At 35.3% G+C, this 22,291-nt stretch overlaps 1 protein-coding gene and 1 long non-coding RNA gene across 2 annotated transcripts; one reads left to right on the top strand and one right to left on the bottom strand.

Moving 5' to 3' along the window:
* Positions 1–1,208: 1,208 nt before the first annotated feature.
* On the bottom strand, positions 1,209–2,414 carry LOC121747431 (GATA transcription factor 18-like). Its single transcript, XM_042141465.1, has 2 exons — positions 1,845–2,414; positions 1,209–1,762 (listed from the first exon to the last, which is right to left on the bottom strand). The coding sequence occupies exons 1-2, from the start codon at positions 2,184–2,186 to the stop codon at positions 1,508–1,510; spliced, it is 597 nt and encodes a 198-aa protein (XP_041997399.1). The 5' UTR covers positions 2,187–2,414; the 3' UTR covers positions 1,209–1,507.
* Positions 2,415–20,006: 17,592 nt separating this feature from the next.
* On the top strand, positions 20,007–21,882 carry LOC121747386. The gene is made up of 2 exons (XR_006039197.1): positions 20,007–20,203; positions 21,668–21,882. It is a non-coding gene; the product is annotated as an uncharacterized LOC121747386 (long non-coding RNA).
* Positions 21,883–22,291: the final 409 nt, after the last annotated feature.

The following is a 22,291-nucleotide window of genomic DNA, read 5'->3' as shown; positions in this document are numbered from 1 at the left end:
TGCAAATCTGGACACCAGAAAGTCTCAAACAGGTTATTTGTTCACCATGTTTGGAACTGTGATCAGTTGGAAATCAGGTCTGCAGAGTGTAGTTGCTCTCTCAACTACAGAATCAGAGTATATAGCTCTCACTGCAGCTGTACAGGAGAGCTTTTGGATCCAGGGAGTGATTTCTGATTTTGGTTTTGACCAAGAAACAATGGTGATTCATTGTGACAGCAGCTCAGCTATATGCTTGGCTAAACATCCGGGTTTCCATGAAAGGAGCAAGCATATAGACATAAAATTGCACTTTATTAGAGATGAGATTGAAAGGGGAAGGGTGAAGGTGGTTAAGATTAACACCTTGCACAATCCGGCAGATATGCTAACTAAATCTCTAAGTAGAGACAAGTTTGATCATTGCAAGAAGTTGATCAATGTTTGTGCGAGAACTGAGATGAGCCCTCAGGTGGAGAATTGTAATAATGGAGTGCTCATTTCAGTTGGAAGAAGAAGAGAAGAAGAAGGAAGCTCGGCTTTGAGCTCGGCTTTGAGTTCGGCTTTGAGCCGAGAAGACAGTTGGTCTTGAGCCGAGAAGCAAAGGAGTTCGGTTTGTGTACCGAGAAAGGAGTTCGGTTTGTGAACCGAGAAGGGAGCTCGGTTGTGAGCCGAAGAGAGTGCTCGGTTGTGAGCCGAAAAGAGTGCTCGGTTGTGAGCCGAAAAGAAAGTTCGGTCTTGAGTCAAGAATAGAGTTCGTCTTGAGCCGAGAAAGAAGAAGCAACAGTTCGGTCTTGAACCGAGAAGGAAGTTCGGCCTAGAGAAACTAGCCGTTGGAGCAGCTGTTAGTTAGCCGAGATGTAGCGGTTATTCTTCTTGCTTTCTTGATTCTTCTTGTAGTTAGTTAGTAGCAGTTGCTACTTGATTGTAGAGCTTTAAATAGCTCAAAACCATGTACGTAGTGTGTAGTGAAAATCAATAAAGAGTTTTCAAGTTTTCTCTCCAAGATTACCATCTTCGATACTCTAAGTGTGAGTGTGTGTTCTTCTGCATTGTGAGTTATCATACAACTGTGAGTGTGTGTGTGATTCACCTGAGTGTGTGAAAGTCTTGTGCGTATTGAATCTCAACAGAAATAGTATGAGAGAAAAGACAAACTATATGATACCAGTCCAGACATACAATTACACAGAAAATAACAGGTGGTAGTAAAGAAAGTGCATGAAACAGACCAACACTAAAAGTTGCTCTTCATTTAGATACTAATACTAATATTAATTTTTGGGGCCATACCTGAAAAAGTGAAAGCTACTAAAAGAAAAAAGCAATCTAACCAAACAACATAGAATTAACTCATTTTCACTCCATCTATGTATCAAACCCAAAAACAAAATTAATAAAATAAATAAACATCCGAAAAGAAAAGAATTGCATGACCCACACTTATCCGTCGCCATCAAATCCGATTCTCCCCTTAAAATTTGGAATTCATTTCTTTTCCAATTAAATTAGAAAATCCCATAATTATTTATCTAGTAAAGTCATGAACCAGCCCGGGCCTGTCCGTCACGTTGAAACGCCACGACATAAACGGAACTCCGCCACCGCCGCCCATTTCCGAATGATCCACCGCGCCTTCATCTTCCATGAACCGGTACTCGCCGCCGTAGCACGGAGCTTTCATCATGTACTGCGCCTCCACCTGAGCTCCGTTGCCCGTAGCCGCCGCCGTCGCCCTTCTCTCCTCCTTCTTGTAACGAATGCCACACGCATTGCATAGCGACTGCAATAATTAATCATATTACTATACTTTTTTAATTCAATTAAGGATGCTAATTTATTGGTGATGTGCCCAAAAAAAAAACCTTCGGGCCTCTGGGGCCGTTTCGCCACAGGGGAGTGGAAGTGGTGTCGCAATTAGCGCAGCGGCGAGCGAGGAGGGGGTCGGCGCCTGAGGCGGAGGAGGACGGAGGCGTGTGCTTGGAAGGGAGGATGTTCCAGCCGAAGTTGGAGATGCAGGAGGAGCGCTTCTTCTCGTGGTGGGTGCTGTGATCGACGCGTGTGGAAGGGGTGCCTAAGGAGAGGGTACAATCGACTGAAGCGGAAGGAGAGTACAAGTCGGTTTCATCGAAGAATGGTAGGTGGGAATTAGGCATGGAGAATAGCATGGGGAAGGAATTGCCACTTTGGTGGTGGGTGTGATACATTGTTGATTAAATTAAGAGATGATGAATTGAATTTGGATTTTGGAATGTGGAGTCGGGGTGTTTTAATTTATAGAGAGGGGAATAGTGAGTTGAAAAGGATGGGTAATAATAGGAGTAAAATGTTTGAACAACAACATAGGATAGAGAGCTGGTGAGATCGACTGTTGCTTTATATAAAATAAAATGGGGAAATACCAGTCAGCACCTGCGAGAATCCGGTTTGTCGTGAATTGAATAAAACTGGCAGTGAAATTAGATAAAAATAGGGTGAGGTGCAGATTACACGTTGGAATAAAAATAATGCAGAAGCAAATTTAGGCAGCATATATATGTATATAGATAGATAGATATAGAGATTGGTCATTGGGCAGTCAAAAGAGCCCACGTGACTAGCGGGAACAGTCTTCCATGGATCTGCCGGTCGCCGATCACGAGGCGCCACTCATCGTCCGTATCCATGTCTCCGCCTTACCTCCTCCGCCCGCCACCGCCACACATCAGAGTCACGGGAATAAAACGCCTTGATTTGGGGCCCTAAATTCATTAATTTATGTGATCGATCGGAACATGTTGGGACTATGCGTTTTTTTGGATTGTGCTATGGCTCTATTATGTCCTTCAATTTAATTATTTTCATTCTCTAGATTTGCAACCCTCATTTATTTAACCAACTTGGAAACAGATTTTTTTGATTGACCCTCATTTTATTAATTGATCAAACATCAATTAACAAATTCTCCCACGTTTACTACTCCCTACTTAGCATTCTTGAAAAGTAAAAAATTAAAATTCTTAACTCTGAAGTAATCAAGTATAGGAAAAATAGTACGAAGGACTTTCAGTTTTTTTTAAAAAAGGATTTCAGAGGGGAATAAATTGAATCCAAGATCTTGTTAATTGGGACTCACTCACTACTCGTTAAAAGAAATATGGATATGCTAGTATTAAATATTCTAGTATTAAATCATAAATATATGACCACAATATCATGCACTTCCCATGTACTATATATGTATCCATATATTTTAATTAAATGAATAAATAAAACTATTTTTTAAAATAAACTAATTTTTTATTGTACAAAATTTAGTCACGTACATTTGTTGATTCTTGTAATTGAATTTTATTTTGACAAGAGTGTTCGAAAACAATGATTTGGTACGAATTGGCGAGGCTCATTATTATAGAACTGAAACAAAACATCAAGGCGTCATCATTTTGAGATAGGTTTATAGGGCATGCTGTGTGTGTGCCTATCTTATCTCTAGCAAACTTATTCAGTCATCACCCCAATCATATAAGAATAATGCTATGAGGCCACATTATGACCAGCCATAAATTAATTAAATAAAAAAAATTGATTTTTTTAAAATTTTTTGATTTAATACTACTTGATTTTACTTTTATATCATATTCATTATATGTTGCTCAACATGTTAGTGTTGCTCTTTCGTAGTTTTTGCTTAACTTATTACTATTGTCATTTCTTGATTGTTGCTCAACGTATACAGTAATTCGTGATATTAATGTGTTTTACGTAATGGAATTCAAAGATAAGTATCAACTCACAAGTCCATTCACAGACATATAAGTTTATATCGATAATTCTAATTTTTTTATACATGTAAATGCACTAAATTAACTCTTTATGGCCGGCCACATTATGGCCATTTAGCATCACTCATCATATAATCTATCACTCTCTCTATTTAACTGTTGCATACATTATCTAAAATTTTATTTTATTTTTGTTATTTTTTATACAAAGAATTAGTACTATTATTTAAGTGTTACGAGAATGAAGTGTTATGGCTGCAATCTTGCTAGCTTAAAATTGGACTCCATCACAAATTATTTGTTGGTATCACATGCATCGTTGTGTTTAAGGTTTTGATGAGAAAATGTATATCTCTTGCTTGTGCTATAAGTTTGCATTTCATAAAAAAGAAATGTTTGGGTTTTATCTTGCAAAAATGTGTTTGTCGAATAAGCAATAGTAAAATTGATACGTTGTAAAGTGTTCATGCTACTTCAAATTGAAATTGACGCTGACATATTAATATAGTAGTACTATTTTTTTTAGCATTTTATAATTTAATTCAATTGTCTATTTTGCTCACTAGCTAATGTATAAGGATTTAATGAATGCAAAAGGAGTAAAATTTGTGGCCCTGAATCTCGTGGCTTAATTTGAACAATTTCGTCATACATAGAAATATTACCAAATCCCACAAATTATAGTAATTGGATGCTAATTTGGGAAGAATATGACATTATTGCTTTATTTGAAATTGATGGATATGATGATGTATGAAGCTAGCTAGTTGTCCCAGTCCATGATTCTTGATTCCATAAAAAGTTAAGGCAAGTCTATCACTCTAGTGATAGAGATAGTAGTGTAATTACAAAGATCATGAGATTCTATTGAAAAATAGAGAGGGGGAGAGAGAGACAGAGACAATGCTGGGGCTGGGAGTGCAAAAAGTGAAAGAGGATACTCTGCAATCATCAAAGCAACACAATTTGTTCCTCTACTCTTGCACAAATCTTTGACCCAAAGATGGAAACTTGGAAAAAGAAAAGCCACTACTCCAACACAACACACATACTCAAAATATTGGGAAAACCAAATTAAGGAGTAGTATAATTTTCATAAACTATATTGGGAGTAAAATACTTTATTAATTTGTCACAATATGAAAATGAGAGTTTATCTTTTGGTTGTTTCTGGTTTTCGATTTAGTTTTAGTTGTTTTGTTTTTGTCAAATTCTATCACCTTACATGAATGAATTTGTTTCCAATCGTTTTTCAATTAGGATTAAAAGTTGAGTTCAGTTATAATTTTATTCTCTAAGTGTTTATCTTTTCGTTTCCAATTAGTAGGACTTTTGTTGCCCATATATACGTTGTATTATTAGTTTGAATGGTAATTTTTGGACAATTTAATAAACGAGATTTAGAAACTTGAGTTTTTGTATCAGTTGGTTTCATTTCTCTCATATGCTCGGTATTTCTCGAGAGCTGATTCAACATTATTTCAGCTTTCTGGTTAAGCACGTGCCAATGACCGAACGAAGACATAGACGTGTTGGTCGTGATGTTTGTAGTAGGGGACAAGGAGAGGATCCCATGGACGAAGAGGACTCTCGACAACATCATCTACGTGTTGTAGAGAACATGAATTGAGGAGACAAATTCAACAACTTCACAATGCCTTGCGCGTTTCGAGATTTTTTTTATCGAAGGTTCGTGTTATGTGTCACAAACTGATGAGGACAGTGACACTAATATTCCTTTTGTGCAAAACTAGAGGTTGAGTATTTTTTGAGAAAAGGTGAATGATGCAAATGTGAGACATCTGCGATAAAAATGGAGACTTGGAATGAAAATTTATTTTTGAATTTTCAAGAATAACAACTGGTCAAAATCTACAAAAATAAATTGAAATATAAGGAGTAAAGAACGAGTACACAACAGGCATAATGCTTCTAGTTTTTGTACGTTGAATCATGCAAAAGGGAATAACACATGTTATTTGTATGTGTGGTCACACTCATGAAGATGTGTGCAAATCGATTACTTAAAATGTATGGGATTAGACCATGGTCCGACTAATAGACTCAACCAATTCAAAGAGATTTGTTCGAATTATGCTAGTTTTCTCAAACATGGTACGTCGAAATCAACAATTGTTTAGTAAATATTGAAATTTTATTAAATAGTAGTACCCGTTAGAAAACTTTGAAATAGAAGAAGAAATGAATGTTGAACATATGTGATAAGGTGTTAAAAGGGACAAAAAGAGGAGGAAGAAAAGTGACCCCACAATGACGATGGGTCCCAAAACCAGACAAACAAAGTCCTCTGGAATATCGATCGATTCGATCAAAAGATTCAAAATAAATAAACAAATAAGCAACGAGAGAGAGAGATTGTCTTGAGATTAGAGTGGGGCAGTTGGAGTTCGACAAAGGGGGAAGAGAAGACCACCGCTTTCCAAAAGATGCTCTCTTCTCTCTATTTTTTTAAAAAACTTACTTGCCTTGTGATTAACCCTACCCAATGTTATGTTTATGTTATCTCAAAACTTAAATAAATCCTATCTTTTGTTTTGATAATTTCTTTAATTATCAAATGGTTTTGTCCGAATTCATATTTCATTTTTTTACAACATAATTATATTAAGAAACAACTTCACTAGAAACAATTCTGATTTATAGTATAGCAGACAATTAAAGATTAAAGCAACCTATAAATAGCTAGGAAAAAAAGAGTGAATATAAATACGCTTAAACTTTTAATATTATACTGCTATTAAATAATAAAATCATATAATACTTAATATTAGTTCCAATACATATCTTTATTAAGAATAGAATATAAGAGTTAGGAAGAATGTGAATAGATGGATAAGAATGAAAAGATAAGTGCGAAAAAAATTAATGTTCTTAAAATTAGAAAATTATAGGTTTGAGTTTCGCAAAATATTCTAAATCTGTTCCGTAATAAGGAATATACATTTGAATAATGATAATAGGGTTTTTGTAAATGCAGAAAATGGATATATCTAAAGAATGACAATCCGTGTATGCAGTTGGTGTAGGAGTGGGATAGTTTTGGACCGTGGGAGTGAAGATGCCTATGAAAATAAAATTAATAGTAATTCTGTAGGTGATTTCATTAAAATAAAATAGGGAGATCTACTATAATGTTTATAATATAATTAATTAATTAGCATTAAAAATGTGGGCATGTCTGCGAGATTGTTTTGGTTAATGATGCAAACGCACACGGACGCCATTAGTTATCACAGCCTTTGAGGGCAATCAAATCTCTGCCCAATCATCATCTTATGCCTCTCTGGATTTTGTGGGGCCCTCCATCTTATTATATGGTCATCAAACTGAATTTAAATTGCAATATCTTTCAAATGTATTTGCACTTATTTTTTTTATACTTCCTTCGTCTCAAAAAAAATATGAACATTTTTAGTCGATATGAGTTTTAATTCATAATAGATAAAAATAATAGAGCGATAAAAAAAATCTAAAATATTATTAATAAAAAATAGGTCTCATCTTATTAGAAAGAAAAAAGTTTTTAAAATTAAAAGTTTATATTTTTAGAGACGAATTAAAAAGAAAGAGAACGAATGGAATATATATTATCCCATTTTTTGTCATTCATTAATTGGACTAGTTAATTTCTCTTGAAAACATACACATAAAATGATCAAAATCAGCCCTTTGCTTTTGAAACAATACAAAAATCAAAATATCCCTTTGTTCCACAAAATAATTAATACTCCTACTACTTAGTAGTAATTCATTTCCGAGATGCCCAAAAAAGTTATTAGTCTAATTTTTTAATTGGAATTGAATTAAATATTATACTCCTATTAATAAAATAATCTTATTAACATTTATAAGATGACTTGTGTAAGCAATACAAAAGGCAAAGTAAGTCATTTGTATATAAAAATTTTATTTTATATTTCTTTATTTTATTAATTTTATGTTGAAATATGTATCGTATATTATTATTTTTTTTGTTGACGAATACTAAATTTCATTATATAGATTTAAAAAGAATTAAGTTGAAAGGCAAAGCAACTCCCGATTTTACTTTCACACAGTCCCACCAATTACCCAATTCCAAAATATTGCAATCAATGTGATATCTTAAACACTAACCCATAAAGACCTAATCATTGCCATTAATCCACGTGCCACGTGGCAATCAATGGACTCACACCATGCATGCATGCATGCGAATGCGTCAACCCAATTAATGCAATCTAAGTAATTATTAAACAATCTTATATTATTACTACCACAAGTCACGAAAAGAAACAGTGTTCGAACTTCCGAAAAAAACATTCCTCAAAAGCAACGATATACAACTGGAACTAATGAATCCCAGTCTCCCACTTTCTCTCTCTCTCTCTCTTCATAGCATTGTAACGTCGTTTTGAACAGGATCTACTTTTGGCAGGTAATGTTAATAAATTGATGTCTTTGAGAGTTGTGTGAGAATAGAGTAAAGGAAAAGGAAACGATGATCAACACAACATAGCAAGCAACCAAAATACCCCTCCTATCCATTTTCATAATGCAATTTTAATTACCAACATCACTATTTTCATGATGCAACTCTTACTTACCAAGACCACTATTTTCAATGTGCCCTCAAAGTTCGAATAGGAGAAACATTAAGCACAACATCTACAACAATGATCCTTTTAATCGCAATTGATTAGTTACAATTTCATTTTAGTTTGTAGTCTCGTTTCAACCTTATTCCAACTTTATACTCCCTCCGTCCGCGAATAGAAGTCTCGTTTTTCCATTTTAGTCATTCTGCGAATAGGAGTCTCGGTTCACTTTTACCATAAATGGTAATAGGGTCACACCTTCCACTAACTCATTTCACTCACATTTCATTTAAAACTATTATATACAAATGAGACTTTTATTCCACTAACTTTTTTTCACTCACTTTTCTTAACATTTCTTAAAACTCGTGCCGCCCATAAATGAGACTTCTAATGGCGGACAGATGGAGTAGTATTTACTAAAATCTTGATAATTATAAATTAAAATTAAAATGAATGAAATTTTTTATTACTAATTTAAATTCTTAAATTACATAAACCAAATTAAAAGATTAAATAATTTAACTTGCTAAATTATTAAATAAAATACAAAAAAATGGACCATAGGATACAATGACATTAAAATTAATAATAAAATAAATTGAAAATTTAAAAAATAAATGGAGAAAAATTTAATCTCCGACGCTCACAGTATCGACTTGAAACAACTTAACAATCCGGCTTTTTGCCCCATCCAACCAGAAATCAGGGCTCATCTCCATCCGGACCGTCCTACAACAAGGCCTTGATTCAACTCTCATACTAGCGGCCCCTATTGGGGTTTGGGGCCTTGCTGCGTATGCTTCGACCTCTAAAGAAATTAGTAAAATTTGAACAATATTAAATATATATATATGAAAAATTGTTCCATAAAATCTTGAACTTTGCAATTATGATTTTTTTGATGAACTTTCAAATTGGTACCATATATCATGAACTTTAAGATTCAAAAATTAGTAAAATTTGAACAATTATGATTTTTTTGATGAACTTTAACATGTTGAGCAACAAATAATGAAGATGATATAAAAGTAAAATCAAGTTGTATTAAACCAAAAATTCAAAAAAAATCAACTTTTTTATGTTATTTAATTAATTTATGGCCGGCCACATTATGGCCGCATAGCTTTATTCTTTCTCCAACCCGGCCTGAATTCTATTTTTCTGACAATCTTTATGCCAGCGTGTACAATCGAAAAATCTACGTGGATTCCACCACCCAAATTTTAATTAAAACATTTTTTTTATTTCACGACATCGTTTGTTTTCTCACCTCCCACTTCCATCCTTTGAATATGTAATTAACCTTTCAAATCTCAATTGCAACTTTTTTTCAGGATCTTCGTCGATTTCGGACTCCATTCAGGTATATCTCGACTGCACACTTGAATAGGTTTCAATTTTCGTGAATTTCTTGTTCTTTTTCTTCGAATTAATTTTCAAAATTAAAACCCTTGCTTTCTTCAAATCAACAAGGGATTGCTACTCATATCTCCACTCAGATTGCGTTCCCTGCTTTCACCACCTTCATTAAATGTAAACCTTTCTTCGAATTGAAAAACGTATTCACCACCACCAAGTTGGAAAAAAAAACGATAGAAATTGAAAAAATAAATTGAAATCAGGGACCCACCTCATCGACATCGAGGACGGTATTCGTGACCACAAGGTGAAATAGACAACCAAAATTGTTGTTGCTTCTTTATTTTACCAATAATCCAATAATCTTTGAAGAAATTCCCTAAAATGCGTTCCTAAGGCCACCCGCAACGGGTCACGCGGATGGCCCGTAATCCGTCACGCCGGGGACGAGACGGCGGCGTGACGTGTTGCAGTGCCCCGTCTCGTCCCCAACCCGCCGAGCGTTCCGTCCCGCCGAGACGGATGGCGAGACGTCTCGCCACTCGCCAGCGCTACGTGGCGCGCTCTGGCGCCATGCGTGACGCCCACTCGCCGGTCCGCGAGTGGGCATCGTCACGCTAAAGCAATAAATTATTTTTTTAAAAAAATTTGAATTAAAAAAAAAAAATACGGTAATATTACCGTTTTTTCTTTTTCTTTTTTATGTTTTTTTACTCTATAAATACTCCTAATTCATCCTCATTTCACACACAAATACACATCTATTCTTCCAAAATCATCTTCATTTCCTCTCCAATTTACATCTAACCTCTCATCACAAAATGTCCGGCGACGGAAATTCTGGCGGTGGCGGCTCTGGCGGGTTCGACATCAACGCGTTCGGGGGACACCCTCGAACTCCCTAATGTCCATGTACATGACCGCCACAATAGCGGACACTTCCCGCATGACGCATCCCCAATACCAAGCCTATCTTGCTGGAAATGAGTTTATGGCAAGACAACTTGGTATTCCGCCTCCAGGTGGCTTCAGTGCACCTCCACCGCCTTCGGGGGATGATTCGCCGGCGGAGTAGTTTTTTTTATTTTCTATAAAATTGTATTTTAAATTATGTAATTTTTATTTTTTTAGGATTTTAATTATGTGTTTTTTTTTTCAAATTTTAAGTTGTATTTTTATTTTATGTTGTAATTTTATTTTATTTAATGAAGTGTGTTTTTATTAATTGAATTTGGTTGGAAATAAAAATAAAAAATGAAATTGAATGAATAGTAATTTAAGAGACGGTTAAGGGACGGATAAGAGATGGAGGGTTGCAGGTTCCGTCCCTTAATTAAGAGATGGAGTAAAAAAGTACAGTGGACCCATGAATAGTAATTTAAGGGACGGATAAGAGACAGCGTTGCAGATGGCCTAAGGTTTGTGAAAGAGAGAAACAAGGTTTTGTGTTTTTATTTTTGTAGAGTCGCAGGTCGTGTGTTTCTAATTCTCGATAGTATATTTTTATTAAATTTGTTTTGTTTTCAGATTTTGGTTTTTAGAGTTGTATTTTGTTAAGATGTGCCAACATGACATGCCAAGTATGAGAATTCTGCCAAGTAGGATTCAAAATGACACACAAACTAGCCAGATTTTACTCTTGACCCGCCGTAAGAAATACCAAATAATCTGAAAGTTCATCATATACGATACCAATTTGAACGTTCATGGGTAAAACTAAAATTTGTGCAAAGTTCATGGTTTTTGGGACCAGTTTCTCTATATAAATCTATGTCACATTTAACCATTCTCATTTGAATTGGACAACATTTTATGTAACGAGCTGTAAATTAGTACTATATCGTAAAAGAATATGCGCATAATCATCCCAACACATTTGACATACATATGTATTACCCTTACACATTATATATATATCCAAATTGATTATATAAAGAATTCTTTGTCATATGAAGTGAATGTTGCAATAAGGAAATCAATTAATTGGAGAACAAGAAGGCAAGAGATGAAGTTATGACAAGAATAAAGAAGGAAATCAATTAAAGATTATGGAAAATAAAATACAAAGGATATTAGTATAATTATAATATATTTTTCAAGTATATCTAGAATTAAAGCCTATAAAAGGTTGTGTAACCATTGAGATAATCAATTAAAATCATTCACAATGTAGTTTTTAAAGTTCTCCCAATCTTTTACTTTTTGCAATAATCTTTTATTTTTCGCATTATATTTTCTAACATGGTATCAGAGCAGGTTCAATCACATGGATCGATCACTGTCTCTAAAGCAAAAAAAAACCATACCCCAAACTACGAATTCACCATCCGATTCCTTCAATGGAGGCTCCAGGCTCATCGAAGAAGATGATAGCGACGCAGGAAGAGATGGTGGAGGCGAAAGTCCCGCTGGCTTACAGAGACCAGTGCGCCCATTTGCTCATCCCCCTCAACAAGTACCGCTAGGCAGAGCTCTACCTGCCATGGAAGTGCAGCTCAGAGCGCCACACCTACGAGAAGTGTGAGTACGAGCTCATCATGGAGCGCATGCTCCAGATGCAGAAGATCTGCGAGCGCGAGGCCCAGCTAAAGTCGCCGCCCATTCCGCTCCTCCCCAAAACCACCAATGCTTGATTCGACATTTTGACCATGATAAATAATCTTTTTGAGGAAGAAGCTGGAAGTATTTACAGTGCCAGAATGTGGTGCTTGGTCTGACCCTGGCATTGCAACCTCAGCACAATCAGAAACCCTATCAGAAAAACATCAAAGCAGGTGGAGGTTTCTGCGATTAGCAACGAGAAGTTCTTCACCAACAAAGTGACGGCATAGCAAGACCCGACGAAAACGGCGTCACAAGCAGCGGCAGCGACAGCCTCTATGGCTGGCGGCGATGCTGTAAACGATGGTAGCGCTTGGTTGGATGGAGAACTATCCGGCCGAGGGGGATAGGTTAGCCCCAACCGGATAATTATTCGAGATTATTGGAGCAGCGCCTATGCCAGAGAAGAGAAGATAGCTTCAGGCAGAAATGGTCCGGAGAAGAAGAAGCAACCGAGAAAGGAGAATCTACCGCCGAAGAGGTGGTAGCCGTGAGAGGTTGTGAACTCACGTTATAATGGATGAAGCGTTTGGCTGAGGGGAGATATAACCACTGCCAAACGATTCAATCTCCGAATCAAGGAGAAACTTGCCGAGGACGAAGGCGGAGCAGCCAACGTCTGTGCGGCGAGGGGGAGAGAACTAATGTCGCCACACAACCGTTGTGAAGAGTTGGTGGGAATGGGATGTCGTCGAGAGGACGTTGAGAACCCATTACCATAAGATGATGTTAAAGGAACAACTGCGGAAAAAGCCAAAGCCAAAGCCAATACGAGAATATGAGGCCTTCTTAAACTAAATGGGAGAAGATAGTGTCGCCACACAGAGATGGGGGGCGCACAATGGCCGTGAAACATCGGCTGTTGAAGAAATAGAAACTGGAGTGAATGAGTGACTGGAGAATTCTCACCGTCGAGAAATGAGCAGACTTCGGATGGACGACCAAAAGTATTGTCAGAGAATAATGACATACGGAGCAGAGGCTCCACAGAGTTCGGCGATTACTCATCGGATGTGGCATGGATTGAGAGTATGTCACCGAGAAAAGACCCATGAAGAAACATAAAGGAGGCTGATGGTTTCACGTCTTCATTGTTAGGGTCTTCAAAAAAAAGAAATAAATTTGGGCCTAGTAGTTATTAGGCTCAAGAAAGAAAAGAAATGAAAATAATGGACTCATAGTTTGAGTTTGGAATGGACCGAGAATGGTCTGAATTGGCTCCTAGATACGAGCAAAAACTGTATAGATTAACTCCTCGACAAGAGTCAGAAGTGTCTGAATTAGCTCCTCGACAAGAGTCAAAACTGTCTAAGATGGCTCCTAGATATGAGCTAAAATTATCTAAGATTGACTCCTGGATATGAGCTAAAACTATCTAAGATAACTCCTAAATATGAGTAAAAACTGTTTAGACAAGCTCCCGGACACGAGTTAAAACTGTCTAGATTGGCTCCTTGACACGAGTTAAAACCGTCAACAAAAATTGAAGAGCTCCTTGATACGAGCCCAAACTTTCAATGAAGAAAAATTGAAGAACTCCTTGAAATGAGTCTAAACTTTCTATAACTCTTTGATACGAGTATAAATTATCAGTGATTAATTGAAGAAGCTCTATGATACGAGCATAAACTGTCAATGGAAATTGAAGAACTCTTAAATACGAGTATAAACTATTTATCAAACTAAAGATCGTGCAAGTTAAGTGTCAAAAAACTCGATACTCAACTTGAGGGGGAGTGCTGGAATAAGGAAATCAATTAATTGGAGAACAAGAAGGCAAGAGATGAAGTTATGACAAGAATAAAGAAGGAAAGCAATTAAAGATTATGGAAAATCAAATACAAAGGATATTAGTATAATTATAATATATTTTCCAAGTATAGCTAGAATTAGAGCCTATAAAAGGTTGTAAAATCATTGAGATAATCAATTAAAATCATTCACAATGTAGTCTTTAAAGTTTTCCCCGTCTTTTCTTTCTGCAATAATCTTTTATTTTCCGCATTATATTTTCTAACAGTTAAACCATGACAATAATAGTACTAATAATAACTACTCCTATTAAAAATACTAGAGATGGAAATATGTGACGGTCAAATATTGAAAATAAAGAGAAGACTAAAAAGATGAATCTGTAAACCCCCAATTGTCTCCTAGAAGGAGGTCTAGTCTTCTGCCCAAAGGAAACTCGACACCCCTTTTATCTTATCTCTTTTTCTTTTCTCGGTGATTGATATTTGATAATGCCCAATCTACCTTATTGTCCATTTGTCATGTAATTGCTTCATCCATTTTCCTTTCCATTTTTATAAGGTTTCAGCATGCTGCAACATTATTCTAGAATGGCGTCCTTGCTTTACCAACATAGTTTTCAAAATGGACAATTCGCTATACCAAAATTAAATATAAAGGAAAAGGAAAAATTAAAGAAACAAAGAAAAGAATATTATAGGGAGGGAGGTTCAGCCTTTAGGAATGTTACTGTTTTTAGACTGGATTTTCACTTTTATTGGGATGTTACATACTACTTCAGCCCCAGATTTAATCGAAAAGTTCGACAATAATACATACGTCAGAGAAATTCAAATTCTTCCATATTTTCATTTGTTTTTTTTCGCTTTAATTAAGATGGAATACCACTGCTTCATGCCTACATATTTAATTTGGCGAGGGTTTATTATCTTAGATGAATTGAGAATGTAAATTATGTACTATATGAAACAAAATTAAAATACAAAAGAAGAAAACTTTAATTTCTGAAACATTTAAGAGAACATTGTAAAAGAAATACGAAAATAATTTATTGGCTTCTAGTGGCCTACATAACTAGGTGCGGTAAATTGACCATTTCAAAACAATGTTGGTAAGTACACTACTATTACAATGAGAGGAAGTGGTGAAACATTACACAATTGTCAATTTTAATCTGAAATATCAAAAGATCCACCAGAATGGAAGCGAGTCTAGTGATATTGGATATCAAAATTAGCAAGATTATTTAGTTTGAAAAGGTTGTACTAATATTTTTTGAAATAATTGAATTTTAGAGCATAAGAACATATGGCTTGCGTTCATGTGTTATGTGGCATCGAAATAGAATGAGGGAATGAATGGCAAACGTTCGCTCCCCGCATGACTCACGACGTCAAATGAGGGGGGCGAGGTGTTCTGCCACGCACCTCCCCTCATGTGGACCAAATGCCGACATCCTTGTGCCCTACTCCCTACAAGAGATGCGGAAATTGTTTGAAGGTGAGTTGACACTTCGGAGGGTCTGATCGTCAGGAAACCAACAAAAGTCGAAGGTTTTTTGGGGGAGAGAGTGGTTGAGACTTTACAACGCGACCAAGCCCATGAAGCTCCCCATTGGAAATAGAAGATGCTTCGGGCTCATTTTGAGCGAATAAGTCCCAAAATACGTAAGACCATCCACAACGCGTCTCGCGCCGGGCTCGCGTCTCGTCTCGGAGAGACGAGACCCCCGCGAGACGCATTGCAGCGCCCATCTCGTCTCCAGCTCGCGCCCGTCTCGTCGCGTAGCTCGTCTCGGCGAGACACGAGACGAGATGTCTCGCCACGCGCCAGGGACACGTGGCACGTCCCCATGCGTGCGTGACGCCCACTCGCTGGCCCGCGAGTGGGCGTCGTCACTGATGACGCAATAATTCATTTTTTTTTAAAAAAATCGATTTTTAATAAAATTTTTTTTTTTCAAACGGTAATATTACCGTTAAATATTTATTTTCATTTTTTAATTTTTTTACTCTATAAATAATTCTATTCCATACTCATTTCAAACACAAACACACATCTATTCCTCTCAAATCCTCTCTATCACTCCAATTTCCATCTTCAATCAACTCAAACAAATGGATCCTTTTGAGCAAATGCGCCAATTAATGGAACAATCACTCGAAGAAGATCGACGACGAGAGGCGGAGGAAGCCGCACCACCCCCACGACGCTCCCGGAAGTACATCAATCGGAACCGGGAGGAAGCCGCTGCACGGTTAGTACGCGACTACTTCGTTTTTTTTAATGTTAAGTTGTAATATTGTTTTAATTTTAATAAAGTGTGTTTGTTTAAATTGAATTGGGTTTTAAAAAAAATTATAAATTAAATTGAATGAATAGTAATTAAGAGACGGTATAGAGACGGTTAAGAGACGGAGCGTTGCAGGTTCCGTCTCTTAGTTAAGAGATGGAGGAAAAAAGGACAGTGGGGCCCTCAAATAGTGCTCAAATAGTAGTTAAGAGACGGTTTAAGAGACGGTATAGAGACAGCGTTGTGGATGGCCTAAGTTTTGCTGCATCTTTAACAATGAGGATAAGTGATACAACATCAGATCAAGTGAGGTGAGACCGATGTTATAAGGTGGCACTCAGAATCTACCAATAGGACAGCATGAAGCCTTTCAAGTTTGTCCCAACCTGGGAGAAGGCTATCACATCGAAAAGTGATCGGGTGGCGTTGATTCGAGCTCGGGCTCGAAACGCACTAAGTACTCCTCGATCGGGGGCCAAAATTTTACAAGTGAAGGGGCCCAATCCGAGTTCGTGAGTGAGGCCCCTCGTCCTGACTTTGACCAATTGGATTGAAGACAACAAAATATTGAGGCAAGTGATGAGCGCCTAACCTTCCCCGTCAATAAGGGGGTTTTATTTGGCTATTTTGACAAAAGCTATGACTACCAATGAACACTTGAAGTAGGTATGCACACGGTTCAAAAACCGCCGGTTTCGGTTCAGTACAGGTGGTTTACGGTTCAAAAAAATCACGAACCTGAACCGGCCCGCCAAGGGTTTAGGCGGTTCCGGTTCAAAAAACCGTCGGTTCAGTTTTTTTTTGCATTTTCTTCTTTATTTATCTATGAAATGTGCGTAAATAAAATTCAAAAAATCACGAAGAAAATTGCTTTATTGATATAAATTTAAACGAGGCTACAAGTTACAACAATTACAAATCACTAAAGACTTGAAGTCTTAAATAATAAATTTAAATATTGGTTGCTTTTTTAATCATCTATTTTTATCATTCTTATACAAATTATATTAATTGTTGCTTTTTTGCACATTTTAATCAATACATTGAGAAAAATGAGTAACATACCTACATTTAAATCCAATTATTTGAACATGTCCACATTCCATAAATATACAAATTATGAGCAACATGCCACATTCAAATTTAATTAAACTATTATAACTAAACTATTCTAGTTGATGCTATTATTAACTATATTTGTCTTAGAAAAGGAATTATGACAAAAATAAATATAAAAATAGTGAATAATAAAATGTAAAAAATAAAGAAAGTTTTGTCTTCTACATTGGAAAAAGATTAATGAATGATCTAAACATATAGTTATAAAAGAAAATACTTCAATATATTTTGTCCTACATCGAAAGTGAAACATAAAATATTCAAGGATGTCTTTATAAAAGAGAAACAATCAAGAATGATTTCTTAGAATTCAGAGGCCCAATAAATAAATATGGGATAATGAAATTTTTGTATTTATTTTTTTGTGAAAATTAAAATTTTTGTATTTATTTTTTTGTGAAAATTAATTTTTAAATATAAAAATTAATTTTTATAAATAATAAATAATTTTTTTTATTTGTATTTGAACCGCCGGTTAGAACCGTTGAACCAGCGGTTCGGAACCGGTGGTTCCAGTTTCTGAAAATCGTGAACTTGAACAAAACCGTCCGAACCGCCGGTTCGGCTCGGTTTGTGCATGCCTAACTTGAAGTCGCATGCTTTGTTTGGTACGTATGTCACGAATTTTCTGAACTCATACGAAGCAAATCAAATATGTGCACACGGTGTCGAAGATGCCCGAATAGTAGTATTTGGATAACATGGTATAATTTCGTCGATTTGTACCGGTACTAAATCACTCAAAATCCACAAAAAATTAAATTAATCAGTTGGAAGCTATTGTTTGATGAATCATTTGGATTTGTGGGGTCCATGAAAATAATAGAATCATTGAATGGAGCGACGATTTAAATTTAGGGTAGTGATTTAGAGACATAATGTCTCCATGCCATAATACCCTTATGGCATTTTGACATAGATATATTTTTTATTATGACTACTTTATCCAATATCATGTTAAATGGATACAAATCTAATTAAGGAATATTAAATCAAATTAAATATCTTTATCTAAATGCATATTTATTGATTTGATTAGAGATAGACTACAATCATGCTCGAAACTTTTTATATGTTTACACATCATTTTTTTCATGTTAATTTTATACTATTTTATTTATTTAAAAATCATGAATTTAGATTATAAATTAGTTACTATAGTAGTAATTAACAAAATACATACTAAATTATTATTTAATAATAAAATAATTTGATAGCTTCATCTATTATTATTTTTTCAAATAATTTTTTATATAATCAGTTGATAATTTAATTATGAGTTATTTTCTTTTTTATGTTATACTTTCATAGCCGGTTTTATTATTTTTTTTGTTAAATTTCTTATTCAAATTTGAATTGTATGATTAAATAATAGTAGTAGTTATTATGATGAATCATTTATTTGCATTATCTTTTGTATTTTTGTATTAATTTTCTTAACTTTTATCACATGTAATATTTGTTTTCGACTCTATAAAATTATGCTTAGAAAGTTAACTTTATAACGTTTCAAAAATAAAAAAATTATTGTATTTTTTAATATAAAAATAATTGGATGAATCAACTTTTCTCATTTTAGATTATTTAATATATCGTACATCAACTAATTATATTAAGAATTAAGAAAATGAAGAATCATAAGCTCCATTAATAATATCTTTTTTTAGTTAGTAATTTTAAACTAAAATTTATAAAACTAATTTGTAAAGAAATCCAATATTTTTTATTTGGTAGTAAAATTGTACTACTCTATATATTAAAATTTTCTTTAAATAAATGCAATAAAAGGGGAATAGATAAAAAAATATTATCCAGTCATATTTTAAAATCGTATATATAATTCACGTGTTTATTAAATGCATGCATAATATATGCATAATCTACATTTATATCCTTAAATAGGTTATAGGTGTAATAAATAAACAAATTAATATAGGGGTAGTAAAGTAAACACATAAAATAAAATTTTAATTAAAAATACCACATAATATATAATTACCATTTTAACCTCATTATGTCTTAGACATTATGTCTCCAAAACATTATTCTTAAATTTAATACCGTCAAAACAAATTTATGGCATGATTAAACAAAATTAATTGCTCATATTCACTTGATACATTTTTGTTCGAAAATGCAATAATCGACTAGATTTTATTGAAAAGTAAGTTGGTGGCTTATTTTTATTATTAACTACTATTAACATTAGTACTCCCTCCGTCCCCTAATAGGAGTCGTTCTTTGACCGGGCACGAGTTTTAAGAAATGTAGAGAAAAGTTGGTTGAAAAAGTTAGTGGAATGTGAGACCCACATTTTTATATTGGATTTATAATAAAATGTGAGTGGAGTGAGTTAGTGGAATATGGGGCCTACTACCATTTATGGTAAAAATGAAGAATGACTCTTAATGAGGGACGGCCCAAAATGGAAATTAGCGACTCTTATTCGGGGACGGAGGGAGTAGTATTTTTGAATTCAATATACGTAGTGCCCATAAACTGGAGTATTAAAATTGAACAAGATAGGTAATCCGCAAATTCTGCGCCACTCTACGGAAAATCCCGCCAAAATCGGGTCTCCAATCAAAACTACCTTCGCTACTCACTTCCATCGCCAACTACTGATGAGCATAAACCGGCCGTCTCCGCCATCAACTAGCGGCGGATTCAGCTCCGCATCTCCGCCTCGCCGACTCCATAACCGGCTGCCACCGTTCCGCTCTTCATCCCCTTTGGTAATTTTGCTTCACAAGTATATTTATTTATTTATTATTTCATCGTGCATCTCCAGCATTATAGGTCTGTACAATACAAAATTGACAGCCAAACTTTTGCCCTATCATGAAATATGATAGCATTGTCTGATCAATTGGGCAAACATTGGATGATTGGACAGTATTTGTGATATATATGTGTTTAAATATCAGATTAATTGTGCACAACTTCAGTGTTGGTACTTGTTGTTCTGGGTCTGGGATGCTTGCTCTCACTACTTACCTAAAGTGGAGAAGAAAAAATTGATAATAAAAATCTGATTTGGTTGCTAGAACTTGCTATGGGGTGAGTGTGACTATAATGATGCTTTTATTTTCTTGTCTGTATTCAAAATTTCACAATTATAACCCTTGAAGAAGGTGATAGAGTTGGTCTCCGAATAGTGTAAACTTCCATGAAAAATTGGCATCAATTTAAGCTATATGATTGAAAATATTTTTACATAGGTATGTGATGTGTTTGGTGAAAAGGTACATCCATGTTTGAAAATGTTTATGCCGGTCTTTCATTGTGTAAAATAGCAATGAAATCATAAAGAGAGTGATGGATTATGTTTATGATGGACCTAATTTGCTCACAAGTTTGTCACACTGATAAATCTTTGAACTCAAGAAGGTATATGCGTCTTGATCTGGAAAATTACCCGGGGTGGGGGGCATCAAAGAAATGTGAAACTTAAGTGATGGACTATTGTACTGGGAGACCAGGAGCTCTTTGCGGTTACATTGAATGGACCTCTAGTGAGGACATGATCAATCATAAGCCTTCAAAACCATTAGGGGTGCTTGAACTAGAAAGGTTTGGACTAACCTCGTAGTTCTTGGAGGGAGTGATAAAAGAGGAAAGATAGTGTCACTGCATTTAAGTGTATATTATCACACACGACCTGCATTTAAGTGTATAATATCGCATCATCTGAAATTTGATAAAATGACAGGATTTTAATTTTGAGCACGAAAGGTGTAACTTTACTTGGAATTTACTTAAATAGTGTATGAACATGAAACCCTTATGAGGCTAGATGTTTATTTCTTTCTCTTCGGATTGTTTAGAAATTTCGCAACTGGTCCACTCTTATGCCTTAAATCCAAGAGAAGCACAGAAGCAATAACCATGTGCTCCATTTTCTGGACTGATTTACTTTTAATACAGAACACTGAAAAAGTCTATGAGGCAAAAATTAGACTACAATTCCAAGCTTTTTTCTTCCTATAAATTGAAAAAGAAACCATTCGTTCTCATAACTCAAGTTGGATAACTCTCATATAGCTCAAAGAAAATCTTTAGTAAATTTCATTTATTTTGTAGTCTTTTACTCCCTTTGATTTATGCCGGTTGAACTATTTCAAATTTTTGGGGCATGTTTGGTACCTTGGGCACTCAAATATGACTGAATCTCTCATCAGGCTATTGTGCTCTTAAAGTTATTGCAGAGTAAGACGTCGATTTCTCAATAAGATCTTGGATTGTGAGGTGGATTCTGCTGAAAAAAAAACATGGCGCGCATGTAAACAAGGTGCTCTACCAGTTGAGCTATAACCCTTAGTGCTTGTGATGCATATTTTATCATGTATATAATTTGTTGTTAAGATGAATATTCTATGATTCAACATCATAAATATCGACTGTATGATCCCTATCCTTCAGCTGCAACTATTTTCGTTGCTCGACCACACCAACCATCACTAAAGAGACTTCTGTGAACTCACCTTCATCATTCTTCGTAGAAAGGCCTTTTGCTGCAAAGCTGGACGAACTTAGATTTTGCACATATGTCAGTGTCATTCCTCAGGAGCTTAGCAACCCATTTTTGAGCCAGTGTCAAGATTGCTAATGAATGTAAAGTCTCCATTGATAAGTCTGGACAGGCGACTGTCATTCAAGGAGATAGGGTGCCACCTGAACGCTGACAAAGACAAACACACCATTAGTTCTTTCTCATTCACTGTTTTTACTAGACTTAGATTCAAATTGGCTTTGCTAGAGTAAGCAATATAGGCCATGAGAGAACACCCAAGTCTTGACCTGTGATATGTATTCATGTACAG

Source organism: Salvia splendens, chromosome 9 (genome assembly GCF_004379255.2).
Source record: "Salvia splendens isolate huo1 chromosome 9, SspV2, whole genome shotgun sequence".
Classification (NCBI taxonomy): domain Eukaryota; kingdom Viridiplantae; phylum Streptophyta; class Magnoliopsida; order Lamiales; family Lamiaceae; genus Salvia; species Salvia splendens.
Note: the sequence above shows the minus strand (reverse complement) of the source record. Positions and strands in the feature narration are given on the sequence as shown.

What these genes read in the sequence shown, in the direction of transcription:
- LOC121747431 (XM_042141465.1), bottom strand. Translation starts at nt 2,186, where the DNA reads ATGTATCACACCCACCACCAAAGTGGCAATTCCTTCCCCATGCTATTC. An exon ending in ACGGCCCCAGAGGCCCGAAG is followed by an intron (nt 1,763 to 1,844) that starts GTTTTTTTTTTG and finishes TAATTATTGCAG; the next exon opens with TCGCTATGCAATGCGTGTGG.